General features: G+C 40.5%; 1 protein-coding gene across 1 annotated transcript; it reads left to right on the forward strand.

Annotated features, from left to right (window-relative positions):
• The first annotated feature begins 5658 nt into the window (after positions 1-5658).
• Positions 5659-6342, forward strand: LOC132032122 (uncharacterized). Its single transcript, XM_059421911.1, has one exon. It carries the CDS (start codon positions 5659-5661, stop codon positions 6340-6342), a length of 684 nt encoding a protein of 227 aa, XP_059277894.1.
• Positions 6343-8144: the final 1802 nt, after the last annotated feature.

Raw genomic sequence — 8144 nt, forward strand, 5'->3', positions numbered from 1 at the left:
CATTACAACTTCGTTCTAAAGCCCTAAGCAGTCGTTTTTCTCCTCTCCTCATCCTCCCACGTCAAGGTAAGATCGCTCTAAAGATTCCTAAGTAATTCCAACAATTATTCATGATTAGTAACATGATTCTTCAACCAAAACATAGGATTTCCAAGGTAAATCCTTCCCAAGTGATTCAAAACTAGGGTTTTGGTGTTCTACGTCAGAAAAGCAGTTTAGTTCATTGGATTGGAGCGATTACAGGTATGTGAGGCTAACTATCTACGTTAGGAATGTTCATGATTCTCCCTACGCCTCATTCTTCATACTTGTCAGTAATTTGAGTCAGAATACAGTTTAGCCCTAGTTTCATGATATGTTGTAGAACTGTAATCTTCTAGGGTTGTAGTTACATAATTCGTTCATGGTTGTCAGTTTGAATATCATGAACTCAGCATGTAATCGTTATAGACTTATGTATTGTTACCACGCAGAGTCTCAGTCTAGAAATTCAGTATGCTCAGAAACGATTAATGTTTTTCGGTTCGATCCCAAAGATGTCTATTTTAGTTCAGTATTGTTCATTATTGTTATGGTCTTAGTCTTTATTAATTAACCATAATTGAACATATGTGATTTTGCCCAAGAGCACAGTCTTATGTATATGTATACTTGACCGAGGCCATTGACTGACGCACTACTAGGCCAAGGCCATAGCGTGCATTTATTATTGGGCCGAGGCCCTATATATACAAACACAGATAAAACAAATGATTCAGATACAAAGCAGGGATTATTCATATCTCTACTTCCTTTGCTATCAGAATTTACAATTACCAGTTATCAGTTTTAGTTTCAGTTCCAGTACTTTATTACTTCAGTTACTTTACATACCAGTACAATTCAAATGTGCTGATGTCCCTTTTTATTGCCTGGGGGCCTGCATCTCGCGATGCAGGCAATGATATACAGGTTGACGACTCAGCTATTTAAGAGTGCACGTATCAGCTATTGGTGCGCCCTAGATTCCTTCGGGGCGTTGTCAACTATCCAGTTATTTCTGTTTTTAGACAGCTATATTATTTAGTATTCTTAGAGGCTTCATAGACACAGTCCAGACAGTTAGATATTTGTTATGTTATCCTTGCTGGCAGTTATACTCAATTGTTCAGTTGTTTGGTTTAGCCATGTTGGCTACTTTCAGATATTTTCAGATTATCTAAGTATTTTTGCATTATGATATTTCAGTCAGACTTCCAGTTAATCAGCATGTGTTAGTTTTATTTTATAAGTCAGTTATGCTTTGGTATTACAAGTTGATTCAGCCAGCCAGTCGGTTCGCTCGGTCACATGCAGTCAGGTACCGGGTGCGTGTTACGTCCAGGCCCAGGTTCGGGGCGTGACAACTTTCCACTCCCAAATATCTACATACTTATAGATAACTGTGCCAAGCACGAGCTACAATCATTTGTGGATTGTTTTGCTGGCTATCTCCAAATCCTAATGGACAAAAAGGATGCGGAAAAGACAGCTTTCATCACTCTATGGAAAATGTATCACTACCGGATAAAGCCATTCAGCCTCTAGAATGCTGGCGCAACCTATATGAGAGCCATGACTACTATCTTCCACGACATGATGTATAGAGAAATCGAGGTGTAGGTGGATGATTTCATCATCAAGTCAAGGAAAAGTTCGGAGCATAACACATATCTGAGGAAATTCTTCAACAGGCTCCAAAAGTTCAAGCTGAAACTAAACCCGGCTAAATGTGCATTTAGAGTACCGGCTAGAAAATTGTTGGAAAATTGCTGGGATTCCTACCTCCTCCCAAAACCAAAAAAAAGGCATGAGTTTTCTGGGAAGACTAAACTACATTGGACGATTCATAGCTCAATCCACCATCGTTATGGAGCCTATACTTAAGCTCCTAAAAAAGGACGCACCCACAAGATGGACATAAAAGTGTCAAGAGGCATTTGATACCATTAAGATATACCGATCCAATCCACCAGTCTTGGTACCTCCTAGACTTGGGAGCCTACTTTTGCTACACCTGTCCATTGCCGAAAATGCTTTTGGGTGCGTGTTATGACAACATGATGAATGGGGAAAAAGAGCACGCCATCTACTACTTCAGCAAGAAATTCACCACTGCGCGAGGCGAGATACACACTGGTAGAGAAAACCTGTTGTGCCTTGACTTAGATGGCCCAGAAGTTGAGAAATTACTTGTCTTCATATACCACTCACCTTATATCCAAGATGGATCCTTTGAGGTATATATTTCGCCAGCCCATGAACATCGGGAAATTGGCCAAATGGCAAATACTGTTAAGTGAATTCGATATTGTGTACATAGCACAAAAGGCTGTTAAAGGACAAACTTTAGCCAACTTGCCAGCTGAAAGTCTAATGGACAGGATCATGAAACCCTTCGCACTCACTTCCCAAACAAAAGGGTACTAGCTATATAAGAGGAAATGGTTGAGCCATGCACAGGTTAGAGATGGTTCTTCGATGGAGCAATCAATTATAAGGGTTCCGGAATTATGGCAGTGATGTGCTGGGAATTTTGGCACATCCAATGCTTTTTAACTCTAAGTTTTATAGCAAGTTTGTGTTAGTTTGATGTGTTTTGTGTGTTGTGCAGGTATTGTGAAGTTAGAATGCTCGGAAAGCGAAAAAAAGAGGAAAATAGGCAATCTGTTCTGATAAGCATAAGGATGGACCGTCAATATGCTCGACGGTCCATCGAATTGCCTCATCAATAAGTTCCTACAAAGTAACAAATTATCAGAGCATCATCAGATCGTCGACTTGCACCGTCGACAAAATCAATGGTCCATCGAAGTGCTTCGACGGTGAATTTCCTGCAGAGTGAAATAAAAGCATACTCAGATCGTCGATATGGTCGTCGAGCATGTCGACGACCGTCGAAGTGCAAAGACGACCCGTCAAGTGCAAGGCGGAAATTTTGAACGAACGGGATTGATTATTCCGAGTTTGACTTGTATAAATACCTGTTTAGATTTTATTTTTCAGACATCTAGAGTTTTAGACTTGTAGTAATTACTTTTGAGATGTTATTGCTTTTGAATATTTCCAGACAATTACATTCATTACTTTCAAGTTTTATTCGTAAGTTCAATACAATAATTCAATTATGCAATCTTCAATCTTTTATTGTTTTCTTGTTGCCATGATTAGCTAAACACCTTTACTAAGGTTGTGAACCCAAGGATGGGTGTGTTGTGATTGGGGATCGTGAAAGATATACGCACAATGGATTGTTAGAGTTTATTTGTTCTTCTTTTTCATCATGTAGTTAATGGTTGCAAACATTAGCTAACGCCATAAACTTTAGTTTATTTGGAAAAATAGCTAGGATTAGGTAAGAACAAATAACAAGAACTCAGGGCTTTAAATCTTGTTTAATAAATTCACTTAGGAATAAGAGGAGTTTACTTGGCATAATTAACCGTTCTTCATGCATACTTTCTTATCTTTGGAAAAAGCATAGAAAGAAATAATCTTTTCTTATTGGGAAATAGTTCAGATTCACATAGAGGTTAAGTGCATCCATACAAACAATCCATTAGAAGTGTATCAAGATCGATACCTATGATCATACACTTTATCTGACGGGGACACAACCTTGGTTCTTTTTACCCATATATTTTACAACTTTATATTTCCAGTCACTTTAAATTAGTCCACAAACCAAATCAACTATAAAACCCTTTTCTGGAATACACCAGGACCGCAAGATTAGTATAATACTTGTTTAGTAAACTTTTCACACCATATTCTCTGTGAGATTCGACCCCAACCTCGTTGGGTTACTATATTTGATAACGTCCGCGTTATACCATTAATAGGTGTAATTTGAGCGTATCAAATTTTGGTGTCGTTGCTGGGGAATACAGTTTTGAAATTACTAAATAGTGTTTACTCTTCTTAAAGTCTTTGCATATTCCAACACACCTTGTTTGCTACCTTGTAAACCAGGTGATCATGGCCAACAACAAACTTTCGATCGAGAATGTTTTTGCTGATGAACCAGAAGCAGATGAAGACTTTACACCTGCAAGCATCCATCCGAGGGTGACTGCTACTACTATCAAGTTTGATAATTTCCTCTATCATATGCTCAAACAAGAGGGATACTTTCGGAATGCAATCGATGACGACCCTCACCAATAAACTTTCTGGATGTGTGCTCTCAGCATAACCAGTGGGGTGTGACTCAAGAAGCAATTCGACTGAAACTCTTCAAATGTTCGTTAGCCGGAGAAGTGATAAAATGGTTCATAAAGCTGCCCCGAAACACTATTGCTTCATGGAAAGAGTTGGTCAGAGTGTTTCTCAGGAAGTGGTATCCTCCGAGTAAAAGAGCTGAAATTCGTGATCAGATTTACGAATTCAAACAACTTAATGGGCAAAAACTTTTTGAAGCTTAGAAGAGGTACAAAGAATATTTGGATAGTAGTCCAAACCATGGTTTTCCAGGTCAGATTTTGAAGGAGAAGTTCTATAGAGGGTTGGATCCTATGACCCAAGCGATAACCAATAATGCTGCTAGTGGGTGTTTCATGAATAAGTCCTATGCTACTATTACTAATATACTTGATCGATGGACTACACATAGCCAAGCCTAGCATTCAAGTAATTCTGATGGGCAATCACTTGGAACACCGATGATTTAAAATATTGTGAAAGACAGCCAAGAAACGCAGCAGACGTTGGCACAATTGGCCACTAGTTTCTCTTTACTGACAAAGAGGCTTGATGAGAAAAAAGCAAAGAAAGTGAATGTTTGTAAAGATATCTCAGGCATGCTGCCTGAAATGTACCAAGTCCAAGAGGGTCCGTATCAAGTGGGCCCCCCCTCGCAAATTGAGAATGTTCAGTATGCAGATTACATAGCGAAGAGGGAGATTCCTGGGCCAATTCAAAGATACTGGAGACCCCAACAAGGACAGGGGTCATACAATCAAGGGAACTACAGCAACAACCAAGGGAACTACTGCAACAACTATGGTGGACAGACCAAGGGAGATACAACAACAACAATAGTAATTTTAGGAACAGAAGTTCCAACCCTTATATTCCACCAAAAGGGCAGTCTAATGATCAAGGTAGTTCGAGGTTGGAGTCAATGCTTGAAAAGGTGTCGGCAAGTCAAACAAACACTGAAAAGACATTATCTAGGCTATCAGAGACGGTGGTCTCTCATTCAGCAGCTATTCAAAATCTTGAACAGCAGATGCGTGATCTTTCCAAAGAACAGCATCTTTCTAGAAAATGAGGGCTTCCTAGTGATACTATTCCAAACCCGAAGAATGGTGGGGGAGTAGAACGTACTTTTTTCTTAGCACAAGGAGTGATAAAATACTTCAAGGTACTGACAAGAAAGTGGATGATCTAGATCCTATTATTGAGGAAGAAGAGGTGCATTCTGAAGTGCCTAGTATTGATGAGGAAGTCCGTGGTGAAGAAAAAGTTGCTGATATTCCAGAAGTTCTTTCTTTGATACAGGGAAACACTCGATAGAAGGGGCTCTTCGCCCTTTGACTCAGATGTACAAAGCAAAGCCTCCCTTTCCTCAGAGCTTAGCAAAGAAGAATGATGATGCTAAGTATCAGAAGTTCTATGATCAGTTGAAGCCGATTAACGATGAACTTTCCATTCTTAGATCTTTGTCAAAGAGATGTCGGATTTGCTAAGTTTGTGAAAGACACATTTATGAAGAAAAGGTCTATTCAACATGAGACAGTGAATTTAACTCATCATGTGAGTTCAATTATTGCTTTCACCACAGTTCAGAAGAAGGGAGATCCAGGGGCGTTTAGTATTCTGTGCAATATTGGGCTTCATGCATTTTCCCGTGCTCTGTGTGATAATGGGGCAAGTATCAACTTGATGCCCTTTGCTATTTTCAAACAATCTAGATTGGGGACTCCTAGACCGGCTTCTATGCGATTACAGATGGCAGACAGATCTATTAAGAAGCCAATTGGGGTTGTAGATGACGTGTTGGTGCAAGTGGGTAAGTTCATGTTGCCTGCTGATTTCATGATTCTGGATTGTACGGTGGATAAAGATATTCCCATCATCTTAGGAATACCGTTCCTTGCTACGGGAAGAGCGCTTATGGACTCTGAAAAGAATGAAATTAAGTTCCGAGTGAATGATAAAGAAGTGACTTTCCAAGAAAGCAATGGGATGAAGTTTCCAAGCGCTTATGAGAGTATTTCGATTATTGGTTCGTTTGATGGGATTGACGATGCTGTCAAATATAAAATGGAAGAAGAAAGTCTGGGAGAAGCCCTAAGTACTGCCGGTTACGATAAACTTTGATGCTTGTGATATGGAGGGCTACGTGGAAACTATAAACGCGCTTGAGGGTTTAGGTTCCTACACTTACCACCCAAGAAAGCTTGATCCTGATCTTGCAAATAGAATTACTCCACCAGCTAAGCCTTCTATTGTTGAGCCACCAAAGCTTGAGCTTAAGCAGCTCCCAGCACACTTGAAGTATGAGTTCCTTGGTCCAAACAAGACATTGCCAGTGATCATTTCAGTATTATTGACTGAGGAACAGATTGAGCGTTTAGTGAAGATTTACGTGAGTACAGACGTGCTATTGGTTGGACCATAGTAGACATTCGGGGTATTCCTTTTGGTATTTGTGAGCATAAAATTTAGCTAGAGGAGAACAGCAAATCGAGTGTTGAGCATCAGCGGAGATTGAACCAGAACATGCAAGAGGTCGTAAAAAAGGAGATCATAAAGTGGTTAGATGCTGGGGTAGTTTATCCGATTGCAGACAGCAAGTGGGTAAGTCCTATTCAATGTGTACCAAAGAAAGGAGGTATCACTGTGGTGCCTAATGCAAAGAATGAGCTGATTCCCACTTGTACAGCAACTGGATGGTGTGTTCCCATGCCTTTCATTGATCAGATGCTGGATAGGCTGGCTGGGAGGTCTTACTATTGCTTCCTAGATGGATACTCGGGCTATAATCAGATCAACATTGCCTTAGAAGATCAAGAGAAGACGACGTTTACTTGTCCCTATGGGACGTTTGCGTTCAGCCGAATGCCTTTTGGGCAGTGCAATTCACCAGCCAAATGTGCATGATGTCGATCTTTTCTGACATGGTAGAGGATTTCTTGGAGGTATTTATGGATGATTTCTCTGTTGTTGGTGATTCGTTTGATGATTGTCTTGACCATCTGGGTCAAGTGCTGAAAAGATATGAGGAGATAAATCTCGTGCTAAATTGGGAGAAGTGCCACTTTATAGTGAAGGAAGGGATCGTCCTCGGTCACAAAATTTCTGAAAAGGGAATTGAGGTCGATCAAGCGAAGATAGATGTGATTGCGAAACTTCCTCCATCCATCTCAGTCAAAGGTGTCCGAAGTTTCTTAGGACATGTTGGCTTCTACAGGCGTTTCATCAAGGATTTCTCCAAGATTGCTAACTTGATGTGCAAGCTTCTTGAAAAAAAGGCTAAATTTGTGTTTGATGACAAGTGCCGAAAGGCGTTTGATGAACTAAAGGAGCGCCTTACTACTGCTCCTGTGATTGTTACTCCGGATTGGTCCTTACCCTTTGAGTTGATGTGTGATGCTAGTGGTTTCGCGATAGGTGCGGTGCTTGGTCAGAGGCACAATAAAATTATGCACCCGATCTACTATGCTAGTAGGACACTTAATGCGGCGCAGATGAACTACACGGTGATTGAGCAAGAGCCGCTTGTGATAGTATATGCTTTGAGAAGTTTTGGTCCTATTTGCTGGGTTCCAAGGTTGTGGTCTACACTGACCATGCTGCGTTGAGGTATTTGATGGCAAAGAAGAAAGCTAAGCCGCGACTAATTCGTTGGGTCCTTTTGTTACAAGAGTTTGATTTTGAGATAAAAGATCGAAAGGGGTCCGAAAATCAGGTCGCAGATCATCTCTCTAGGGCTTGAGAAGCCTGGGGTGCCCGACGGATGAACTTGATATTGAAGATGCTTTTCCGGATGAGCAAGTTTTGGCAGTGTCTATGCAGGTGGCACCTTGGTTTGCCGATTTTGCTAACTACTTGGTGACTGGTATCATTCCCGACGAGATAAAATCATATCAGAAAAAGAAGTTTTTGCGGGATGTTCGTCA

Source organism: Lycium ferocissimum, chromosome 9, assembly GCF_029784015.1.
Source record: "Lycium ferocissimum isolate CSIRO_LF1 chromosome 9, AGI_CSIRO_Lferr_CH_V1, whole genome shotgun sequence".
Classification (NCBI taxonomy): Eukaryota; Viridiplantae; Streptophyta; class Magnoliopsida; order Solanales; family Solanaceae; genus Lycium; species Lycium ferocissimum.

Coding starts and splice junctions, on each gene's coding strand:
- LOC132032122 (XM_059421911.1), top strand. CDS start 5,659: ATGAACTTTCCATTCTTAGATCTTTGTCAAAGAGATGTCGGATTTGCT.